This window comes from Grammomys surdaster, unplaced genomic scaffold (assembly GCF_004785775.1).
Source record: "Grammomys surdaster isolate TR1022 unplaced genomic scaffold, NIH_TR_1.0 146, whole genome shotgun sequence".
In the NCBI taxonomy this organism is placed as follows: Eukaryota; Metazoa; Chordata; class Mammalia; order Rodentia; family Muridae; genus Grammomys; species Grammomys surdaster.
Genome location: NW_021604604.1, coordinates 1,295,114 through 1,320,541, shown reverse-complemented (window position 1 = coordinate 1,320,541; position 25,428 = coordinate 1,295,114). Strand labels below are relative to the sequence as shown.

General features: G+C 39.2%; 1 protein-coding gene and 1 non-coding gene across 2 annotated transcripts in view; both read left to right on the top strand.

Moving 5' to 3' along the window:
• Gpr158 (G protein-coupled receptor 158) overlaps positions 1 to 25,428 on the top strand; it is a 353,010-nt gene that overhangs the window by 204,625 nt on the left and 122,957 nt on the right. The window contains exon 5 of the mRNA XM_028764948.1: positions 12,454 to 12,522. Within this exon, the coding sequence (XP_028620781.1) occupies positions 12,454 to 12,522 (69 nt within the window). The remainder of the gene's footprint in view (positions 1 to 12,453; positions 12,523 to 25,428) is intronic.
• Positions 9,634 to 9,772, top strand: LOC114619103. Its single transcript, XR_003711065.1, has one exon. It is a non-coding gene; the product is annotated as a small nucleolar RNA SNORA48 (small nucleolar RNA).

Sequence of the window (25,428 nt, the reverse complement as noted above, 5' to 3'; positions counted from 1 at the left end):
CTCAAAATTCCCACCCCCTGGGGCATCCAGCCTTCATGAGGTCAAGGTTCTCTTCTTCCACCTATGCCCAGCAGGGCCCTCCACTTTTACATATTCAGCTGAAGCCCTGGATCCCCCCCCTAAGTGCTCCCAGGCTGGTGGTTTAGACCCTGGGAGCTGTGGTTGGTTGGTATTGTTGCTCTCCTCATGGTGCTGCAAATCCTTTCAGCTCCTTCAGTCTTCACTCTAACTCCTCTATTGAGAACCCCATGATCAGTTCAATGGCTAGTTGTGAGCATCTGCCTCTGAATATGTCTGACTCTTGAAGGCCTCTGAGGAGATATCCATATCAGGCTCTTATCAGCATGCACTTCCTGTCTTCCACATCAGCATCTTCCTTTGGTGATTGCACATGGTATAGATACTCAGGTGGAGTGGTCTTGAGACGGCCCCTCCTTCAGTTTCTGTCCCTCACTTTGTCTCCATATTTGCTCCCTTGAGTATTTTGTTGCTCCTTCTAAGAAGGACCGAATCACCCTCACTTGGTCTTCCTTCTTTATGGGCTTCATGTGGCCTGTGAGTTGCATCTTGGGCATTTCAAGGTTCTAGGCTAATATCCAATAATCAGTGAGTGAATACCATGTGTGTTCTTTTGTGATTGGCTTACCTCACTCAGGATGATAATTTCTAGTTCCATCCATTTACCTAGGAACCTCTCGAATTCATTGTTTTTAATAGCTGAGTAATACTCCATTGTGTAAATATACCACATTTTTTTAATCCATTCCTCAGTTGAAGGACATCTGGGTTCTTTCCAGCTCCTGGCTATTATAAATAAGGCTGCTATGAACATAGTTGAGCATATGTCCTTGTTATATGTTCGAGCATCTTCTGGGTATATGCCTAGGAGTGGTATAGCTGGATCCTCGGGTAATGCTATGTCCAATTTTTTGAGGAACCGCCAGACTGATTTCCAAAGTGGTTGCACCATCTTGCAGTCCCACCAACAATGGAGGAGTGTTCCTCTTTCTCCACACCCTCGCCAGCATCTACTATCACCTGAGTTTTTAATCTTAGCCATTCTGACTGGTGTGAGATGGAATCTCAGGGTTGTTTTGATTTGCATTTCCCTGACGACTAAGGATGCTGAACATTTCTTTAGATGCTTCTCGGCCATTCGAGTTTCTTCCGTTGAAAATTCTTTGTTAAGCTCTATACCCCATTTTTTAATAGGGTAATTTGGTTGTCTGGAGTCTAATTTCTTGAGTTCTTTGTATATATTGGATATTAGCCCTCTATCAGATGAAGGATTGGTAAAGATCTTTTCCCAATTTGTTGGTTGTCGTTTTGTCCTATTGACAGTGTCCTTTGCCTTACAGAAACTTTGCAATTTTATGAAGTCCCATTTGTCAATTCTCGATCTTAGAGCATATGCCATTGGAGTTCTGTTCAGGAACTTTTCCCCTGTGCCCAAGTATTCGAGGCTTTTCCCCACCTTCTCTTCTATTAGTTTCAGTGTATCTGGTTTTATGTGGAGGTCCTTTATCCACTTAGACTTGAGCTCTGTACAAGGGGATAAGAATGGATCAATTTTCATTCTTCTACATGTTGTCTTCCAGTTGAACCAGCACCATTTGTTGAAAATGCTGTCCTTTTTCCACTGGACAGTTTTAGCTCCTTTGTCAAAGATCAAGTGAGACAGCTTTCTCATTGAAGCATGCCAATTCCTTTAGCTTGCTCTCAGCAAAGGCTTAGGGATCTTGCTGTGACACCAATGTGGCCCTACAGTGGCTTGTTGTATTTGAAGATATTTAATTATCAAGAGCAGTTATGTATGTTCAAGACACATGAAGCAGTGAGTTGGCAGACACTATTCAGTATGGATCATGATCACACAAATCTACCTCTAACACAACCCCTGCTGCACATCAGATTCCTAGAAATCCACTCATCTTAACAGTCAGTCTGACCAACGTCTCCGCATCGCCTCCATTTTCTGCCCACCAGTAGTCACACAAGCTGTTCTGTCCATATCTGTCCATCTATTGGTGGATACCCAGTCAATTCTGAATCGTGGCTATCATGTTGAAGACATGACAGTTTCTTATTCTTCAGATATACTCAGAAGTCGAGTTTCTGGACCATATGATAATTCTCTTTTTAACTTTTTGGTGGAGCCTCTACACTGTTTCCATGATGGTTTCAGTAATGTGTATACACACTGACAGTATTTGAGGGCTCGCAGGGACTCACTTCTCTTCACAACTTGTTAAATCTCCTCTCGTTGAAGCCCCCATTCTAATTGATATGAGGTGACATCACATAGCGGTTTCTTTTATATTTTTGATATGTCTTTCTGATGATTGCCTGATTTTGAGGACATTTTTAGATATCACTGGCTGTTTATTTTATTTTGAAAAGTGTACATTCATATCTTTTGACATTTTTAATAATGTTATTTCTTATTATTGTATTATTTGTCTCTTTTATGTATTTTAAATAGTAACCTCTTATGAGGCATGGCCTTTCAGTCATTTTTCCAGTGCTACATATTAACTACTTTTCATTCTGTTGTCTGGTTCATTGTCTTTGCTCTGCAGAAATTTTCAATTTTGACAGTCATATTTGTCTGTTTTTGCATTTGTTGCCTGTGCTTTGGACATCAGATCCCCCAAACCCTGTCCAGACCAAAGTCACAATGTACATTTTTTTTCCTTCTGGATGTATTACCCTTTTATTGATGAAATATTTAATCTGCTGGGGCATGTAGTGTTAGATAAGGGTCTAATTTCACTCTTCTGTTTGGGGATCTAACTTTGTTTAAGAAACTATCCTATTCTCTTTGTGCATTTTGACACCATTTGAAAATCAGTTGATATGAGCGTGTGAACTCATTTCCAGGCTCTCTGACCCCTTCCAATGGTTTTGTTGTCCATTCACTGCCTGGAACAAGCTGGTTAGATGGACCACTTTGTACTGTGTTTTGGATTAAAGATTATGATGATATTGACTCCTTATTTTTGCTTGTGGTTGCTTTTTTTTTTAACAGTAAAGGTACTGTTAGTATCCTTTTGCAATTCCATATGAATTCTAGGACTTCTCAATTTCTTTGAAAAAAAAAAACGGATGTCCTTTATATTTTGGTAGGGAATGCACTGAAGCCATGTATTGCTTTAAGTGGTGTGGATTTAGTAGTATTAATATTTGTGAATCATGAGCATTCACATTCATGTATGTGATCTTAAGTTTCTTTATTCTGTGTTTTATGGTTTTCAGTTTCTTTCACCACCACTTGGTTCTTGCTTACTTAAAAATATTTAATTATTTTTTTATGTTTTTGCAATTCTTTTATTCTTTTTGTATAAGTTATTAGTGTTAATACAAATATGTATGTATATATAGTACATATAATAGATATGCATATATAGTATATATACAATATTATGTTATTTTGGTCTGATATTCTGAACTGTAATGAATTTATTACTTATGATAAAATTCACAGTAAAAGCTGAAAAGGAAAAAATCCTTTCTGAAACAGAAAAATGTGTTTCTTAAAAATGAAGTTGAAATCAATCATGATGGCATAGCTCTGTACTACCAGTGCTTGGGTGGCCTGTGTAAAAGATTGTGAGCTCTACTGGTCTGAGATACATGATACAAACCCATCTCAGGATAAAAAAAATACCTTTGGCACAAAATAGAGACGACAGTATCCAATTTCTGGTTAAATATAGACACATTGGTTAACTTCCATGTAGGATTAAAATCAGGGAAAATAATTTTGGATCAAGAAGACCCATTCTATTAATCTCACTCTGTAGGGCTTAAAAAACTTCATGATAGGTGTGCTCACAGCTCTAATTCTAGCACTAGAAAGAAAGAGCTAGAATGATAATGAGTTTGAAGCCAGTTTAGGCTACATAAAGAGATTATCTCAAAACCCAAAGAAAACAGAACAGTCTAAACAGGAAGGAAGGAAGGAAATAAAGGAAGAAAAAGAAAGAAAGGAAGAAGGAAGGAAGGAAGGAAGGAAGGAAGGAAGGAAGGAAGGAAGGAAGGAAGGAAGGGAGAGTGAAAGAAAAAGAAATTGGCTGATTAAAGCAAAAAATCAAGGATTTTTACCTCTGTATTTTAAATATTGTCTATTTTGCTTTCCAAGTTCTACCTGGAAGGATAACCACTAATTTATTACCAACAATTACCTTTTAGTTACAGGCTAGAATGTATTTTATCTTTTTACTTTACAACAAACATGTAAGATTAAGGCAGGGCATAAATTGAACATGGGGGATTAAAGGAGAAATAGAACTTCTCTGATCTAAGTGTCCCTCTTGAAGAGGCAGACCTTGATGAAATGTCAGGAAGGACGGGTGTTTCTGTCGACTGCGGTGGAGTTGAGAAAGAAGAGCACAGTCATTCAGTGGGAAGCACATGCAAGAGAGGCACGTGCCAGGCTGTGGTCTCTGCTCTGCTGGGACCTGCTCCATATTCATCTCTTCAGCAGATTCGCCCATTTTTATCTCTGAAAAGCCAAAAGGTATCACCTATTATGTAAAACAGATGTAAGCAGACACTTGTTTCTCCTATCCACCTTCCGTCTCTTTCTCTTCCTCCTCCTCCACCTAACCTCACCAGATCTAAAGGAGTCATATACAAAAACAAAAAGTTCCTTCTAACCATGAGTCAGCTTGGATGTAGCAATTTAGTGTTATCATTTTTTTTAGTTAATTGTGTATTTAGTGAAACAATTGACCAGAAAAACAGGGGGTTCTAAAAACAAATAAGTGTATGAATGGATTTCTTTAATAAAACAAGTTCATTTAATTTAAAATATATATGTTTGAGACATAGCTTGAATATAGTGTTAGTAAATGACTAATTGTTCTTAATCAGGAGAGAGAATCTGAATACAGGCATGGTTGGAAAATTTAGTTTCTGGTTTCTGGAATATGAGGTGCTTCTAGGAAGGTGAGTGAGAATATAAATTTAAAGATTCAGAAAGCAGTTGTGGCTGAAGATATATATTTTAAGTAATTAGTTTGGCAGGCTTTAAATAGCTTCTAGCTTCTAGAAAACCACTTTAACTCATTTATATTTAGACACGGTAGGTCTTAGAAAACTATTACATTGATAAACTTTTTTGGATTTTTTTTGTTTGTTTCTTAGCATTCCTTCGATAATTCCCTACTGTCAGATCTTTCTGTCATCAAATTTCTATGTATACTCAATGATTTCACTTATGTCTTTTGAGTTCATAGTCAGTTCCTAATGCATTAAACAGTGTGTCTTAGGGAAAATGATCCATCCCAGAGAAGAAAGAAACCAATTAAAACATCTATTAGTTAATATGACCTTTTTGAATTTTGAATGTAAGGGTTAGGACTTATTATCTACTTAAAACTTATGAATTAATTATTTGAAATCTTTCCTGAGCCACATTCATGATGTAAGATATAAAATCATAAAATATCAAGATAATTATTTAATCACAAACATTTAGTTTGCTGAAAAGCACAAAGATGGAGATAGAAGAATTAAATGAAAGAAGAGGTTGGAATTTACATGAAAATGTAAACAAGGCACAGGTAAATTGATTAATAATTTACCAAATTATTATTCCATACTACTTTTCATTTTGTCTTTTGGCAAACAACTTCAAGCTATCAGAAGAAAGATGGCTTCATGTTCAACCGTTACATTCACTCCTGTATGCTTTCTGGGCATGTGGAGAATCTCAATTTTGTGAAACACGTTACTTTGTTTAGTAGTTCCAACACAAGGATGGGAGGAGATGGAAGATTGCAAGTAGACCACAGAGTTGTAGCTAAAGGCTTGCCAGGGAGTATATACAGGGCATGTTCCTTAGTTGAGAAATGCATCCAGGCAACATCTTAGCAAGAACGAGGGAAAGCCATCAGGAGCCTGACGAGGGTTTTATCAGAGAGCAGCGAATTGCTTTTCGAGAAGCATGGAGGTGGAGTGACTTAAAAATCAGTCAAGATGCTTACTCTCCTGCATCTGAGTTCTCCTGCATCTCTGAAACAACCAGACCTGCTTGGGGGCATTCTTGAAGTGTTGACTGGATTTGAAACACAGCAAAGCGAATTGTTGAACATCTCATTAGTTAACTCTACAAAATAATAATGCCTGTAAAACAGTTTCAGCCCAGAAATGTGACAAATCATGATTAATAATGTGGGGCTCACAAATTTATTCTCTTTACATCCCAATCACAGCCCCCCTGCCCTCCCAGTAACCCCCTAGTCCTTCCTGTTTCCCCTCCCCTCTTCTCTTCTGAGGAAGAAATAATTTATTTTTACTCTTCATTTAGTGTACTATGCTGTTTGGAAGATTATTAAACTCCGTGTATACTGTGCACTTTCAGATAAACTTTTCAAAAGTAAGTTTAAACTTAACCAGAAGTGATCACACAATGTGACAAATAGAACTGTACTCAGAAGTCAAGAATCTGGCTTAGTATCACAAAGCCAATAAACAACCAGTATTGTCATTATGACAGTTGTCCACAACACTTACTTCGGGAGTGTATCTTTCTTAGCCCTCATTCTGTTTTTACCCTTTTTATTGGTGATTTTTTTTTCTGAAAAGGGAAAGTTGATTTTAACAGATTAAATTTATTACAAATATAGTGCATTGGTTGCATTTTCAGTATTGCATTGCAGATATTCTTACTCTAGTTGAACTTCCTGAGGTCTCTCAAGTAGGACAGTCTATTTTTACCCATCTATGAAATTTAAAATTAATAAACAATAACTTCCTCCAAATTTCCAGTGTTAAGTATTTGTTTAGTATTGCCTTTCATATCCTGTTTCCAACCTATTGAAAACCTATTGACAACATTGTGTCAAGTGCTCCTCAAGTGCTACTGGAAGGAAGTCTCTCATCTGTGGCTATAGAAACAGAAGAATTAGAAGAAAAGGTGAGCCCATGGATCTGTGCTGTATCTAATTCACTTTGTGAATGAGAGATTTGTGGGCTATTAGTTTTTCTCTGACTCCCATTCTGACTCATCCTTTGGAAAATATAATTCCATTGCTACCTCAGAGTTTACTCATAGATCGTGAAGTTGAGCTATTTAAAATGTTTTCTTTCTCAGAGGTTTCTTTTGTAATATAAGAAAAGTTTAAATATTGCAAGGTTAAAGACATTGGCAATGATCAAAAATAGCTACATTGTGTTAGCAAGATGTGTGTTATTTCCCCAGAGGCTAAAACTGTTTAAAATATGAAATGAAATAGAGTTAGTCCCGTGGAGCCAGGGAAATAATAACAAGCCTTTTAAATTATTTTAAAAACACAGCCTTCAGCATTCCTGTTCTTTTATTACTCTAATGGCTTGGGCTTCCTTAGGGGTGTTGTATAAGGATGAATCTGCCTCTGGAAGCTGCAAGCATGCATGGGGTCATGTGCCTCTGGAAGCTGCAAGCATGCGTGGGGTCATGTGGCTCTGCACTTTCCATGCTAGGGTGATGGGAGTTAGAGTCTGGCTTTGACACAATTTTATTAAATTAGTAGAATATCATTTGTCTTTGATCTACAAATTCGAATTTGTCATTTAATCTTCATAATTTATCTTTGGGGGTTTGAGAACTGGGAAAAAAATCCATAGTGAGAAGGGAAGAAGGCTAATATGCGCTCTCCATTACAAATTTTGCAGTCATATTTATTAGTACTAGTTATAAGAAGAGTTCTATTTAGACTTTTTGCAAATTATAACTCATAATCATAGAATTTTATAAGACTTGAGATAATAGACTTTAGATTTTCTTCAGTCAATTACTAAAAAGGCTTATGATTCAGAAATCTATGGCTGTATCTCCTTCAATGAAAAGAAAGATTTCTGGTTAGTTTTTTCATGTCCAAATATAATCTCTGCCTCAGAAGAAGTCTTTGCTGTCAGGTTAGGATGAATCTTCTGAACCAAGGGTGATGTGGCATTGTTATCTATAGTGTGATGAACTACACTCAGAGCTATCCTGGGCTATGCACAGTCAGGGAGCCATTGGTTGGACACACCTACATACATCTCTGATGTAAAGTGTAAAGGAAAAGGTAGTTGTGAGAATACACATAAACACCCATGACTGCAACTGTTGTAGTCCTGTAATGGCCGAAAGGCAGGCATACAGTCCACTACTCATAAAATAATCAGAAGACATCGAGAAGGGAAGAAGCCACCATGCCACAGCATCATCTCACACTAAGTAAAGAACTTCTGGGTCCCCTATCACTGGGCTCTTGGACCTTCTGGTGTAATTTTGAACTTAACTTCTTAATTATAGTTTGTGTATTGTTTAAAATAATATGTATATCTGTTCACATGAGTGCAGATACCCTTGGAATCCAGAAAAGGGTGACAGGTCTCTTGCGGTAGAATTATAGATGGTTGTGAATTTCTTGACATGGCCACTGGGAGTCAAGCTCAGGTCCCCTGCAAGAACAGTGTGTGCTCTTAACAACTCTACTATCTCTTCAGTCTCTTCCATAGTCATTTTCCATTCCAAACATAAAAGAATTTTTGTTGCTATCAAAATATATCTAGAGTTTTCAAATGTATCAGCCAGGGGCTGCTTTATTTCTTAAAAACTAGATATACAGTTATGTGCCCCAAGTCCAGTGCTGCCATTTTATCTACTTCATGTTTAGTAACTTACTTGGTTTAATAAGGTGTTAAATATTAATTTTTATGGGCAAGGCAATTGAAATTCACTGAAATAGCTATTTCAGAATTCACAGTAAGGCAAACTTAACTGCAAAGCTGTTGTTTATTTTTTGTTGACTTATTTATTTTTTTGCTGTTCTCTCCAGCTCCTTTCTCTGTTCCTTTGTCAACATCGCATAGATTGTTTTATAAGAAGTTTTGCATAATAGTTTGGAGTCTGAATCTTAGTGTCATATTAAAAAAATTAGAATATAAGCTATAAAAACATTCACAAGTAAGCATGCTTTGCAAACATAATTTGCCATTTTAGAAATTTTATCAGCCCACACTCAAATACTGCTGATAGAAATTTCCTTTTCATCAAAACATCTACTAGGTAAAACAATGATCAACATTGAAAAGGCACAGAGAGCCAGAAGATGGAATGGAGGTACAAAGATGGCCTGGCAAGTGTAGACCTTGGGCTCCATTCTCAGCACTACAGGAAATTAAACAGGGAAAGGCACACAAACGGTCACTACTGTACACCATTCTGAAATCCTTAGCTATGAGTTCCTTTGAAGGATCACATTATTCAGTTCTGTGTGGTTAATACATTGAAAGACTTCAGAAGAGGAATTAGAATTTTCTTTTCCTGACTCTTCAGTTAACAGATCGTTTAAAAAAAGAATACAACGTTCTGTCATAGTTTGGATTCCTAGCATATTTTGGTTGTTGCAGAATTAATTTTCTTGCTTCACATAACTTTCCTGATAAGTAAGACATCTGTATGTTGGTAATGTGTATGCATGTTTTACATTAAATTTAATAAAAACATAAGGAATCCAGAGTGACTATCTTGAAACTTTAGTTCATTGAAGCCAAATTTATTGTTATAAGCTAAGATTGATTTAGTATTTTATTTCTTGGCTCAATTCTACTTTGTTTTAGGAATTTGTTACTTTGCAGATTGTATAAAAAAAACTGTCATGCTCTCTGCCAATGGGCAAAGAGACACCTGTTGGTGGTGGCGTTCTTAGTCAGAGGCAGAGCAGATGGCAGTTTTTTGTTCATCCTAGCTTGACACCATGCTTGGTAGTCAAATCTGTTTTATGCCTAGGACTCATACAAATCAAACAAAATAAAGTCCAGACAGTGCACAGTAGGAGGAAGACAGACAAAGACCTGTGGACCACCCTGCCATCCAAAGACCTACCCTCCAGTGCACATCACAAGTGGGCCAAAGACACCTGCTTTTTGACACACTGCTTGCCATGATGAAGTATATTATCATGAAGTATATCACCCAGGAGCCTGCCAGCTGCATGTCCAGCCTGCAACTGGAGCCATCACAGTGTGGGAGTATATGGTGATCAGTTGGGAGAGAAAGAGAAGTGGAGCAGCTTGAGCACTGTGAAGAGAGATGGAACTGGAGACTCAAGGGTAGAGAAGAGTAGCCTGGTGTGAGCGGCTATTCCTGCCACCTGGGGCCATGGTGAGGTTCCAGCCTGAGAGGCAGCTGAAGGCCATCTCTGAGTCCATGGCTATGCAGCATCAGGAGTCAGTGTCAAAGTCCCTGGCTCACATTACCATTAGAGAACATGGGGATGTCCTCAGTTGGGGCAGCCATTGGGCACCACCTGGATGTCCAAGGGCTATGCATAATTGGTCCTGCTCCTCACTGGATATGGCATTCTGGAGAGTTAGCCCCATTTTTCACGACTGGCAGAGCTCAGGAGAGTTCTGCAGTACTTGGGAGAGTGGACCCTGAACTCTGCCTGGACAGCACATCAGAGTTATTTATGGAAGTGGAGGTACAGGTGAACCAGCCCTGAAAATGAAAATGAGGGAGAGTAGACCCTACACCTTGCTCAGGAAGCACAGTAGAGCTGTCTCTAATGGCAGTGGTGTTGGTAAGCCATGCCAGGGCTTGAATGTGGGATAGCTGACCCTGCCATTCGTCTGCTATAGGGTGGCATGGGCATAGAGGCAATGCCCCAACTCTTGCCCCTTGCTACCTCTGGGAGTTGACAAGCCTGCAGGGTTATGAGCTCAGGAGAGGTAGTCCTGCCTGCCCCTTACCAGCTGCAGCTGTTAGTAAAGCAGGCCCTGGATAGCATATCAGCCAGTCCTGGTGATGGGGTGAAGATGAGCCAGTCTTGAGGAAGAGAGTCAGGGAAAGCTGGGCCTGCCCCTTGGCTGCCATGAGGTAGCATGAGTATGGGGGTGATACCTTGCTCTTTCCCCTTGCCACCTGCAGTAATCAGGAAAGCTGGCTTTGAGGGTATAAGAGCAGAAGAGCTAGACCTGCTCCATCATTGGCTGTAGCACTCAGGGGAGTGGGCCCTTCACCTCACCTGGGCAACACCACGGAGATGGCCCTGATGGTAAAGGCATGGATGAGCCAGCCATGGGAGTGTGAGAGCAGGGAAGCTGGCCCAGCCCCTCATAGGCTGCAGCACTTGAGGGAGTGGGCCCAGTGTACCTTGATTGGGAAGCACAGGAGAGCTGGCTGTAGAGACATGGATGCAGGTGAGCCAGCCTCAAGGGCATGAGAGCAGGAGAGCTGAATCTGCTTTCTGCTGATGGTGGGATTGGGTGACCTAACCAGAGCGGTGCTGGAGAGCTGCCCTAATGGTACAGATAAGGGAGAGCCTGTGGGCTGGCCAGCTCTGCCATCACCCAGACCAAGCAAGATTCAAGGTTCTGAGTTGGCCCACCCCAAAATGTATATCATCTGTGAAAGGTTGGGATGCAGGAAAGGGCCAGGCCTGCTGATCCAAAGCTTCAGGATCTCCATGACCTAGGGCTACAACAGGATGACTTGGAGGCATCTCAATAAGGATCCAATGTTGATGATGTCACAGAAGCCAGAGATCTTGAAGCAGACCAATGCCTCATTGCAATGAGCATTTGCAAGTGAAGATGTGTGGACAGAGGGGTAGACTGTTGGACACACTGTGACATACTACAACTTCCAAGATGAAATGTTATCTGTTTTGTTGTTTGCCTGTGTGTGTGTGTGTGTGTGTGTGTCTGTGTGTGTGTGTGTGTGTTTATTTTGGGGGGAAGTTTGCAAGGGTGAAGGGTGGAGATTTTGGGGAAGGGAAGCTGACAGGGACTGGTGTATATGGTATAACACTTACAGAAAATCAATAAAAATATTTTTTTAAAAATATTATAAAGCTGTTAAGTACATTTATGCTTAGAAACTAAATAGTAGGAAGTCTACTTGAAAACAATGTAGTCTTTTGTATTTTGACTGTAGAATAAATGCCTCTTAAGGTGAGGAACATTTTATATGCATATGATTCACATTGTTTACAGAATTAACCTGTGTTACAGGGATTATATTACACCATTGAGATTATATGTTTTTATACAGCTCACACACTGAGACTTTGTTTAACCATCCACGGTGATTGAGCAGGTGTCCATAAAATGGTTTAGGGAACTGGTGGCTTATGTCTTAGAAATAGAGAAAAGATTTGGGTTGGTTACAATTTACCAAATTATAGGAATGTTCAAGGTAGTGAGTGTCCTTAGCTTCTCAGATGACTCAGTAACTCAAGTTGTGGAGAATGAAATTCTGTGAAGTCCCTATGCCATTGTCAAGCCTGTCACCCCATTATAAGCAGATGTCCCTCATCTGTCAGCTGTTCACTTACCTGAATACTAGCTAGATTTCATTTATTTACTTAATTTCCCCCAGAAGAATGTTGTTCTCAAGAATGAGGCATTTTTACAGTGGCACAAATCCTCTCTGCCTGGAAATTAAGTTAACAACGACATTCTCAATTTTTCTTTTAGAGCATCAGGGCATCTGGCCTCATCCTGTTGGAAACAATACTCTTTGGTTCTCTGCTCCTATACTTTCCGGTAAGTGATGTCCTGCTGTTTTAAAACTAATCACCTGTTTTAGTTGTCTGTATTTTATATGTATAGCACATTAACAAAAAGTTGATAGATATTTAAATCTGACTCATACAATTTCAATGACCTTAGATACTTATGAATCATTTTAACATCTTGTGGATTTTTTTCTACTAAATTAATTTTACTTTTCTTCCTAGTTTTGTGAGGAAGGTGAGATATTTATTTAAAGTAGAATGTGAAGGTCTTATTTACTGCACATGTTTAACATATAAAAATAATATTACTTTCATTCTTCGTGCTCCATTATATAAATCATAACTGCAAACACAGCAATGAAGTAATGCTAGAAATTTCCCTATGAATAATTATAAAGAAAAAAAACTCAATGAAATAAATGTATATATGGTACTGCTCTTAATAATCATAACAGACTAATTTTATCACAGTAGTACTGTGCCTGTGGTGGTAAACCAATTACTAATTCAGTTCAATCGTTAGTGGTCTGAAGTTATCATGAGATAAGCATGGGGGTGATTTCTGGGAATACTCTTGATTTCTTTCTTAAAGCTTATGGTTTACAGGAAGAAATGAGTCAGTACAGATCCCTGTGACACAGTATGACAAAGACTCAGAGTGCTTTGCCATAGGGGCACTTAGGAAAGACTCATAACCAAATCTAGGAAAGACAATATCAAATAGCACTTCCAAGATCTGAAAGCTGAGCTGCATCGGAGAAAAAGGCAGGGTTGGCCCCGCATCATGCTCTTTCTTTCTTTCTTGTTCCTATTGCAGTTCCCTCTCAGATTTCTCCATGCCTTTTCTCTCACCTTAATAACCAAATCTCTTGGGAGTCTATCCACAGAGTGTTTCTTAAAGACACTGTCACTGACTATCTAATCTAGCAACACAGTTTGAAATCTTGCTGCTTAATCCAATGGCCATAGCATCTGTATCTCCAGACATGACTTATCCCCTGAACTCCAAATTCATATTCAATTGTTTACTTTCTCCTCCACTAGAATCACAAGAAAATTTCCCAGCTAAGGCTTTAACGTTTCCTAAAAGCCAGCCTCTTCAATCTCTACCCAAGGTTACTTGATCCTTTTAGTTACTGGGGTCAAAACTCTGCAAGTGGCTCTTGACACCTCTTCTTCACACATTTAGCCAGCTGACCTTCGAAAATACAGCAGCAATGCAAATACTCTCTACAGTCAGTGGCTACCACCCTGATCATTCCTGGATGATTATGACAATCAGACGCCCCCTTAGCTTCTCCCCCTGACACTCTACTTTGAAACATTAGTCACTTTTAACGCTAAAGTTAGACTAGCCATATTACCCTTCTCAAAACCTGTAAAATGTACCCAGTAGAAGCAAAATCCTTACAATAAATTTGAAATCCACATGTAATATGGGTTATGCTCTCTCCATTACTTTTCCATTCCTCTCCTGTCAAGTGTTCTTGATCTATTTAGGTCTAGAATTTCATTTTTCTATTCTCTTTAAAGATCCAAATGTATCCATATATAATCTCTGCAGTGATCAGAATGTGCCTCCCAGATTTGTGTTTTAGCACCGCCCCACCCTTCCCCAGGGGACTGCGTTGGGAGGTGGAACTTTCTCAAGGATGCTTCTGTCCAAAGGGCTGTGCTCTAAGACTTGGATTAAGGCAATTATGAAAAGAGCTAAATGGAGAAAACGTCATTCCTTCTACCCTTCTGTCGTCTACTTCTGGGATTTCTATTGCTGTGATAAAACGCCATTATCAAAAACAACTTTGGGAGGAAAGGCTTTATTCATTTATACTTGTACACTACTGTCTGTCATGGAAGGAAGTCAAGGCAGGAACCTAGAAGCAAGACCTGATGTGAAAGCGGTGGAAGAATGTTGTTTACTGGCTTGTTCTTGTTTGCTCAGCTTGCTTTCTTATACTGTCCAGGACCGTCGTTTTAGGGCTTGTACCTATGGAGGGCTCACCATGGGCTGGGCCCTCTCACAAAAATCAGTAAACAAAAAAATGCCTGAAAGGCTTGCCTGTAAGAAAACCAGTGAGGTTATTTTCTCAGTTGAGGTTTTTTTCTTCCCAAATCAGTCTAGCATGTGTCAAATTGTCACAGCACTAGCTAGTACATCTACCGTATTTTCTTTATAAATCTCCCAGTCTCAGGTGTTTTATCATAGTATCTCAAAGGAACTGAGAAAATCAGATTTTATTTTCCCATAGAAATAATCTACATTAATGTTTCTAACTCACACATAAAGCAAATTAATAAAGAAGTAATATGGAGTTTAAAGACTAGGTAGTTGTTATTTGTTGTATTCTGCTTCTGTAAGTGATATCCTTCGCCACCTAATATTTAACCTTTCCCATAGAACTACCAGGCAGGTATTTGAACAGAAACACAGAATGGCCTAATAATTCAGTGAAAGATTTAAAATTACCTGACTAAATTGAAGAATTATCTTAGTAATATGAAAATATTTTGCATTGTGTTTTTATTATTTGTTTTTTTCATGAACCTCTGTTGTGCTTAAATCTGTTTTCTACCCACTCACTATCAGATTTTTAAAACCATCAGTTCTAAGCAGTTATAATGCTGCTCATCAATGCTCTTAGAAGAAAAATTAAACCTCTTGTTCTGGCTTATGATGTGGTTTTACTTGCCTCTCCTGTCTCACCATGCAATATTTCCTCCTTACCTTCTGACCCCCAGCTTTGTGACCTTCTTTTTGTTCTCAAATAAATGCAATTCTTCTTGTTGCAGTGGCTTGCAAAGAATTTATTTAGCAGGAGGAAACTAAGAATAATGGCTCATTTATTGTTTACTTCTTTTGTTTGTCCACAACTAGGCAAAAAAAGCCTTTGAAATGTCATTCTGTGATATGAACAAAAGTTTGGCTCAGTTTTACTAAGAAGATGTATACTCATGTAGATAATCATATTTCTGAGCATCACCTAAAATCTGTAGAAGTATTGTAAAGCCTGTTACATAGAAGACATGTTATCAAAAAGTAGAACATTTGAAAAAACAATGTCTGGTTAAATATTGAACAGTTATTGGGGATGCTTTAATTGAGTAGAACTTATGTCTGAAAGTCATTTGGTGGTCTTATACCCAAGGTGACATTAGATACAGATAGAAAGGGGAGACACTTGATAGTTAAAAATGAAGGCAAGACTTCTCCATAAGCCCCATGAGAAGGGAGATTTACCATGAAAACTCTCTTCACCAGCATGGCTCACCCTGCTGGCTTCAGCCTTAGCTGCCTATTTTACCTTTGGGAGAATGTTTCTTGCTGGCTTGCTTCCTTTGGCCTGCATAGTTGCCTTTCTTCTACAGTTCAGAGTCACCTATGAATAGTACCACTCATAGTGGCGTGTGTCCTCATAAATCAATTCACAATCAAGAAAATCCCCCCATAGACTTGCCTTTATACCAGTCTGAGGAGGCAAGTTTTCATCCAAGGTTTGCTTTTTCCAGGTGTGTCAAGTCGATAACTGAAATGAACTATGGCATTGTCTGTGTTCTGAAGACAGAAAGAGCCACATTATTTAATATAGAGTAAACTAAGGAGTATAGTGTACAATTCTTGAGACAATGGATATTAAAATACATTATTCATAAAGGATAAATAGGAGAATCATTTTACTTTACACAATAGATCAGGAAATGCTATTTTGGTGGTTGATAGTGAAGTTCTTTATGGAAGTGTATGCATGTGTGATGTACATGTATAAAGCAGTCTTGACCAGGATAATCTCATCACTGGTGCAGGATGACCTGAGTTTCTGAGACTGTGCAGGAAAGAAGTTTACAACATTTAGATAAAGTTCTACTGGTATTGAATTAAATGTTAAAGTAATCAGATTAATGAAATGCAAATTGAAAGTTCTTTATTTGAAAGAGAAAAAGAAGTGTTTTAGGTGTTATAGCATTTTTGGAATATTGTGATGGACTGTACTAATTGAGCATTCCTAATTGAAAATAAAAAGCCTACAAGGCTCTGAATTAAGAAACCAAGTTTGGGTTGGTGATATTCAGACTGTGTAGTGAAAAGGTCGAATTGGCTTAAATGTGATCAAAACCTCCCCTGCTTTTAAATACCTTGCACACTTTCCAAGCTCCTGCTATGGATATAACAGAACTGCTCATGAAATTTACTGGGAATTAGAGACTTTTAAAGTACACTTGAATAAAATAGACTGTTTTTAGGGCTGGGTTCTTCCACAGAAGGAGACTGGGCTGCTCCCTGCTCTTCTGTGTTATGCAATGAACTTTTTATTCTCTTTATGCTGCATATTGTTGTTCAGATTTGCAAGAATTAAGGTTATTTTTGCCATTTCTAAGGAATCTTGGACTACAGATGATTTCATAACAATGCTTACATTGGAAAGTCCAAATTAGACATTATCATCATTGTGCAGACGAGGACAAACCGAAATCTGACTAAAGTTAGCATTGTTATAATTGGTAGCTCGAGCTGCTGCTTTTGAAGCCTTTTCTTACAGATTCTCCAAAGAATCTCATAGTTTGAAGCCCATGCATTGTGAGCAAATGATTTATCACCCATGATCACTTAAATACTTTTGTGTAGCTTATAAAAGAAGTAAACAGACTTTCAGGGGAAAAAACCAACAACAACTATAGTGTATGTTTCTTTTTAAATTGAACCAAAAGGCATTTTCAATTCATAATATTATTCATAATGTGAACCTAGAGGTTTGCTTTGCTTTGACTAATGCATCCATTTCAGTTGATAGTAGCTTCTTCTTCTCTGGGTTCTTTAATTGCTTTATGATCAATAAAGGCACAAATACATGTGTCAATATGATATATATTTTAAGCTCCCCGATCTTACATAGAAGAATGATAACATATTTGCCCTTGAAGCGAAATAAGATGCTCTTTCGTATTTACTCAAACTCTTGACTTTGCAAATGAGAGAGGCTGAGAGATGTCCCCATGCACACACCCTTTCCCAGCTACTTAATGACAAAGCCAAGCAAAGAACTGCCTCTCAACTCTACCTGTTCTCTTCACTCGTAATAACAGGATCCTGAAACATCTACAGGGAGTAGGGAGGCCTGTTCATCCTTCTTGGTCAGTCAATAAACCTTCCCTACTTCATCTGCTGAAAACAGAAGCTACTAAGGAAAAAAGCAGATATCGAGTTTTAATAGTTAATGGTTTGGCTTGATACGCAATGTGAAATTCCTTTCAAGTATGAAGGAACCATTGCCACATCCTGCAAATTCCAGGGACAGAACTGTCTCAGGTGGAGAGGGACAGATGCATGCACAGGAATCTATAGGCATGGGAGGAAGCAGAAGTTTGGTAGACTGGGTTGTCTGTTGGGGAAACAGCATCACCCCCAGAAACTTAGTGTTTATTATATAGAATTGAACAGAAAGCTGGGGTCATTGCATACAAATGAACAAGGAGGCAGGGCTTATGGGGTATAGTTGAATCAAGGAGAAAGCTTTACCTAATATCTGTAGGAGCACTCTCTGCAGGAGAGCAGTCTTTAGGTCATACACATGTTGGGGAAGAAAGTTCTTGTAGACATTTTCTGCACATACTGTCTATTCATGCTTGGTTGCCTGAGGAAAACTTTACCATCCCTTTGACTGAAGTGACTTTGCCATACCTGTGTCAACACAAACCCACTCACGTGGAACTTCTTCTTCTATGTACAGACCATAGAGATGAATCATCTGAAGTTTCTGATTCTCAATTGTTTTGCCCCCAAAGCGGCAGTTTTCAGGTCAGCCCCATGCCGGGTGTGTGGGTTGAAATGGCACAGAACCTAAGCCAGTTAGGAGATCAGTTTTCCTAGGATAACTACAAACCAAAGTAAAACTTGGCTTGCTCTGGAACTGTGAATAGAGAAAGCCACCCAGAGCATGTGGCAGCCACACACAAAGGAAAGCAAGAAGACATTGCTCCCAGCACTTTACAGGAAAGAAAACAAAGGAGAGAACATCTATACTTATATAATCCAATCATTTGTTCAGGATGGTGTTCCAGAATAAGTTTATTCTTCTTGTTTCCTAGATTTGGGCCCAGCCTCTTCTCTTATGGTTTCTGGTTCTGGGTCTTTATAGGGAAGAATGTTAGCAATCCAGTTCTGAAATGTTCATTTCCACTGTGATGAGCACAGGGTAAAATATTCTAATATTATAGATGGGCTAGTGTTTGTTTAATTTTCATTTTATTTACTCTGTATTCATTATGTGAGTACAGTGTATTTTGATCATCTCCACTCTCACTTGAGATACCTTTATTCAGTTTAGTGTTTTTAAGCTGATGCAGAACCCATCTCAGGTGTGGACTTTAGTCCCATTTGGATTGATACCTTGCATAGTTTATTTTAATGGCAACTTGCCACCAATTAGAATCACTTGAGTAGAGAGCCTCACCTGAAGAATGTTCTGATTGCTTTGATTGACATGGGACCTACCCAGATTGGGTGTCACCTGCTTATAGTATCAAAGATAAAAAGAATATGTCAGAAGGAAGATTGCTCTCAGTCCTTGACCTTCTATCCTGCCACTAACTGCTGCTGCTGCCGCTGCCGCTGTTGCTGCTGCCGCTGTTGCTGCTGCTGCTGCTGTTGCTGCTGCTGGTGCTTTGGTGGTAGTTATCCCTTCACCAACAGCAGGACAAATCAGTATCCCCAAAGTTGCCTCATGTTTGTGGGACCTGTGGTTCTCCAAGAAATCTTTCAGGCTTCTGATGCCAGATTTGGGATCATGGAGACACTCTGCTTTGTGGAGTTACTATGGGTTGTCACCATCAGTGATAGACAGCTATCTTGGGGCTCCTCTGACTGCTGAGACACCCAGCCTCAAAGATTGAGTAACACTGGATTTTCAGCTACTCAACTGTTCTTTAGTTGTTGTTACTACTTTAGAGCTGACATAATAAATTCAGTTATATATTTATGCCATTGGGTCTGTTCTTCTCTAGAACCCATATAAAATATAATATTATAATATATTAAACAATATTATTACACACACACACAATTTTCCAGAACAAATAAGGAAAAGCACTGGGGGAAAAGACAGGGGATCATTATCAAAGGCAAAGTAGTTTGAACACATGCATGGGGCTAGGAGTCTCTTCACTTCTCAAAGCTAAGACTAACTCAAACTCAGAAGCACTAAATGAAGTAAGAAGTGCAAGCATTATTTGAAGTCTGGACCCTTGAGGCAGTTCGAGTAATCTCATTTAAGAAAATTTCTTTTTCTCTCTATTCTTTAATTTTCTTAAAAATTAGTTTATTTATTTACTTATTTATTTATTTGGATTATTCACTTTACATCGCACTCACTGCCCTTTCCTGGTCACCACCCCCTACAACCTCCCCCCCTTCCTCCTCTGGGTGTGTGGGACTTCCCTGTGTATTTAACCCTGGCACTTCAAGTCTCTGCCAGACCTCTCCCACTGAGGCCAGACTAGGCAACCCAGATAGAAGAACATATCCTACAAACAGGCAACAGATTTGGGGACAGCCCCTGTTCCAGTTATTCATTTTATTCTTTTCAATAGGCTGCTTATAAGAGCAGAAGAAATGGTTACAGGTATCCAAAATTGCAGTTCCGTTTACCCACTTGGCTTGTGCTCATGTCTCTGTACAACACACAGAGAGTTCAGTCATAGGAGTAGTTACCAACATGAAAGGGTGCAGAGCCACCAGGGTGTGTGTTCTATGATAGATGGCTAATGGTTAGGATCCTAGATGGGTTAGAAATTAACTGACTGCCACTGCCATCTTTTAACTGAAAGGGTTAATAAGCTGAAAGAGCCTCAAACAATTGAAATTTGAAACCTTTAGTTTTTAGCGGAAAAACAACAGTATTGTGACCATAGATAGGACTATGACTGGAATTTGACTGTAGTACCTGTTATAAACACCTTTTGGTTTTATGAAATACAGTGATTGCCACAAGCTAGAACAAAATGAGGAAAAAATACAAAGAGGGTTTAAATAACTGATTCTCATTGCCTCATATACAACGCAGAGAATAAGTTCCTTCTAATGAAGAGGCTCAAAGAAAAGATGAAAAACAGAGAAAGAGATAACATTGCACCAGGAAAGCAAGAGTAGAGTGGAAGAAATGAAAATCAATTCAGAACTCTTACACTCTTATGGAATGGTGAGAACCAGCTCAAGCAGCGGAAACCAAACTGAGAGTAGAGATAACATAGTATGGACTGGAAGGAAGCACCACAAAAAACAGAGAAGGACAGACATGCAAACCAGGGGACCGTAGACGCAGAGCAAATGCAGATACAGAAAACTGAAGTTCCGAAGAAGAGAAAGAGTGGCCCATAAAATTATTGATGTAATTCTAAATATTTCAGAAATAAAGTCTCAAATCTGGTAATCACTGGACGTACTGACAAAGGAGCTGTATACTGAGCTTACAGATGGGGATGCTGAGAGAGAGGGACCGTGGCAGAGGCACGAACCGGCATCAGGGCTCTACCTGAGCAGGTGTTCCTGTTGGTGGGTTTCCTTTATGGACTAGACTACATAGGTTATATCCTCTGCTGTGATGCTGTAATTGACATTGGACTTTGAAGTCTCATTCTGTTTCTAGTCTCTGTGAGTCCCATGTAGGACTAGTACAGTAGATTCTTCTGTCTGCTGTGGGGGGAAGTAGTTACCCGAAGGTGGCTAGATGAGGCAAGCTTCAGTGTTGACCACACTGAGGAACACAGGAAGGCTGACAGCTGGAAACTTGTGTCAAGGTGAGCCTTGTGCCTATATATAAATATCAAACCTGTTCAAACTGCATGCTGAGACAGTGTCACAAAATTGTAGAGATTCCCTCTATGCTTTGATAAGCACTTTGGTATATGTTTTGGTTCACACTTCTCTCTCAGTGTCTGGGTGTATGCCTAGGAGGGTAATGTTTATATTATATGGCATCACTGTGTTAATTTTTAAACTATTATACTGTTTTTAAAGTGAGTACGCCATTTTGCATCTCCACCAGCAACACTTTGCTTTACTCACACCCTCAGCAACCCTTCTCAGTTTCCTTTGTTTTGAAATGTAACAGCCATCTCAGTGGATGAGAAGCGTGGGCCTCAGAGCACATCTAGAACCTAGCCCGTTCATGGTCTCGTTATCATCCTTGCCTGAATCACCTCCATCGAGAAGAATTAGGTTGCTACAGTAAGCTTCTAACTAGTCTCACTATTCCTACTCTTGGCTGCTTAGCCTCTCTTGTTTATGACTGAGACAGATAGTATTCCTGATGTACAAACCCTACCAGAACCACCTCCCTACTCTATTCCAGTTCCCAGTGTTTTGTTCTCAGGCCAGGAACTATACTCCGAGGCCTTATATTGATTAGCATGAAACTTGCCCACATATGTGGCCTCTTCTTCCTGTCTGTCATGTCCTGTCTGAAACATCACACAAAGCCTTACAGAATCCAGCCTCTCCTTACCTTTAATGCTTCAAAAACCACTGCCCCTCCATCTTTTGCCTTCTGCTACAATACTGACCTCCTTTGTCCTCTTGGAGCAGGCCTGGCTTGTACACCCTGTGATCTTGGTCTGGGCTATCTCCTAGAGTGCACTCAGATCACAGATCTCCATGGGACCTCCTTTGATTTTAGAAATATTTCCTCAATGTCAACTTCTTAAATGAAGTTAAAAAATTAGTTATTTTTAGAACAAACAAGAAAAGATTAATTTTAAAAACTGTGATAAGGAAAGGATAAGCCAGCACAATTGTAGAGAATCTGAAATTGGATCAAACAGACAGAAGCAGGGACAATGTATACGAGAGAATTTGACAGTCAGATGGTTTCTGTTCAAAATGAAGAAACAGGGCCTGCAGCAGGGTTTCAGCTCTGGGGTAGCCTACCATTTTAGCTCTTACTTAAATATCATGAGAAGAACAAAATATCTGTTCCAATTCACTTACTATAGTCTGTAGATTAATGCTTTTGCTCATGGGTAATACATGACAAGGGCACTTTCTGTTTTCTGTCTCTGTTTGTCTCTGTCCCTGTCTGTCTGTCTCTGTCTCTGTCTCTCTGTCTCTCTCTCTCACTCTCTCTGACAGAAGTATATTTTGATTTTTCCTGTGCTGACCCAGTGTGTATGTCACTTTCCATTACTGAAGTCTAATACATTATTTTTTAAATTAATATAAAGTGTAATTAAGTTAGAGTTCAGGATTAGCTATCCGGAATTTTAACTGTCACAAGGAAATATTCTCTTAGTTGTCAGATCCTTATATAATCATGTCCAAGTTCATCTCTGTGGATCTAATACAGAAAATGTGATGTAAGCATCATGAAACACTTGGCAATGTTTGAAGGATAGTTAAGAAAATAACTGTAAACAAAACCAACATGACCCCCAGTAAAGGGCTTTTATTTGTTCATATTGGTGTGAATAGAAAAGTCAAAAACATCTTGTGGCCAGCTTATAAATGTTTGTAAATATATAGCTTATAAATGATTACAAGTGGCCTTTAACAACATTTAAGATGGCACTTTTTACAAGGTAAATTCCACATTGAGTTTCAAGTCTACAAAGTGATTCTAAACTGTCACAAACCAGTAAAGTAGATAGACTATTTAGAGAATACTGGAAAAGAGAAAACACAAAGGCATAATGCATCCATAAAATGACACTGCAAAACCCAACCTCAGAAGATGCAGAGCCAGGTAAAGTGGCCAAGGGAGAATTTGGCAGATGGGCCTCTGTCTTAGAGTTTTATTGCTGTGAAGAGACACCATGACAATGGCAACTCTTATAAAGGAAAGAATTTAATTTGAGACTGGCTTACAGTTTCAGAGGTTTAGCTCATTATCATCATGGAGGGAAGCATGGCAGTGTTCAGGCAGACATGGTGCTGGAGAAGGAGCTGAGAAGAAGACTGTGTGACACTCTGGTCATAGCTTGAGCATATATGAGACCTCAAAGTCACCCCCACAATGACACACTTCTTCCATCAAGGCCATACCTACTCCAACAAGGCCACTTCTCCTAAAAGTGCTACTTCTTATGGGCCAAACATTCAAACACAAGAGTCTATGGGGTCCATACCTATTCAGATTCCAACAGTCCCCCAGAAGAGCCATGAGAATTCTTGGAGGAAGGGGTGCATCTAGAAGTACCTGTACTTATAAGCTGATTTCGGTTACAATTTTATCTAAAAATGTGAGTTGTAATACATGAAAGTTATTTATGTTACAATTTGTGGGAATACTCTACTAATTAAGGTCAAAGTCTCCCATTGACCAGATAGCCTTTTAGGGCTTGGTGCATAATGGGAGAGTCCCTTAATTAGTGGAGATTCTCCTTCTCTGGATTTACCTGGGAAATTCTAAGCCCACACATATGCCTCAGCTTTACCTGAGGAATGTCACTTAGCCTCAATTAGATTACAGGATCCATTTCCTCCCCCCTTCCTCCCCCCCATAAAACCTGTTCAGGCAGTATCCGTGTTTTCTGAAATGCTTCCCCATGCTAATGAGGCTTTCCAAGTACCCTAAACCCCTAGCCAATGACCTTTGCCCATCCTGGATATTCCTATCTCCAGTTCCCCAAAACTTTGTAAGTCTTGAGTCATCCTAATTAAAGTTGATCTGCCTATTGCTGCTGATCCTGGTGTTATCATTGACCATATGTACTCACAGGGCATCACCCCACCCCCACTGGCCATCTCTGTTCCCACTGCCCTCATGGATTGTATCAGCCTATGATCCATGAGAGTAGGGAGACCCACACAATTTCTAGGATAAGAGAAATAAGACTATGTTTCAGGGAAGTATAGTCATTACTGTTATTTAGAGACACAAGGTAAATAATCTGACAGAGAAGTTGCTCATGCTTTTATGTATGTAATCTCTTTGATTGCTCCATTCTTAAGTGACCAAGTTCATATTGTTTTCAGTGCCATCTCTAGGCTTAGAGATGGCTATGGTTGAATGTGTCTGCCTCTTGAACCTGTTAGGATGTAGAGCCTTTCTCCAAATGATTAGGTCATAAGACTGAGTTCTTATGAATGTGGTTGGTACCCTTACAAAATCATCCTCAAAATGACTCCTTCCCCTCTTTTGCCCTGTGAGGGCAAAGTAAGAAGACTATCTACAGTCAGGTAGTTCCATCACCAGAAGCAATCCTGTCAGTGTCTTGGTCTTGGAGCTGTGAGAAATAAACAAAATTTTGGGTATTGGGTTGTGATTCTTTAGTTTACCAGCCAGTCAACATTTGGCATTTTTGTTATAGCAGCTTATATTAACACAAAGATCCTACAAATATGACCAATTCTGATGCTGACACAACTATGTACCATCCGAATCTAAGGCCTTTGACCCTTTGATCACACTTGTATTTCTGTAGCCAGTAGCTGCCTCTCACCATGTTTTCCAAAGTGTGGGAAAGTGTCATGGTGGTGGTCCTGCTGCTGCTGAATGACCTTGACCACCTCTCAGTATGACCAAGAGGCAGCCCCCACACAGGATATCAACAGATTAAATTGATTTCTCTCTAAACACTTGTCCATTTGCTTTTGGCATAGAGGTATATCTCATCAGATATGATAAAATCAAAAATGATCTGTGGAAAATGATGTCAGATAGGCTTGCTTCTACCTGGAAATGACTTCCATTGTCATTGACACGAAAAGCTCTGACTCATCTCCCCATGTACTTATATATACCGTTTCCCACATAAGTCCTACTTAAAACTAATGCTCTAATGTAAATCCTGTAATATTTGCCTTAAAATGTATCCTAGTAGCCATTTAATATTGCAGACATGTTATTCCACCTGAATAGAGTAAGATTGTACATATGTGTTGGGGTGTGGGGAGATGACCTTCTGTGTGTGTGTCTATTGGGGTGTGGAAGGTGACTTCCTAAGGGAT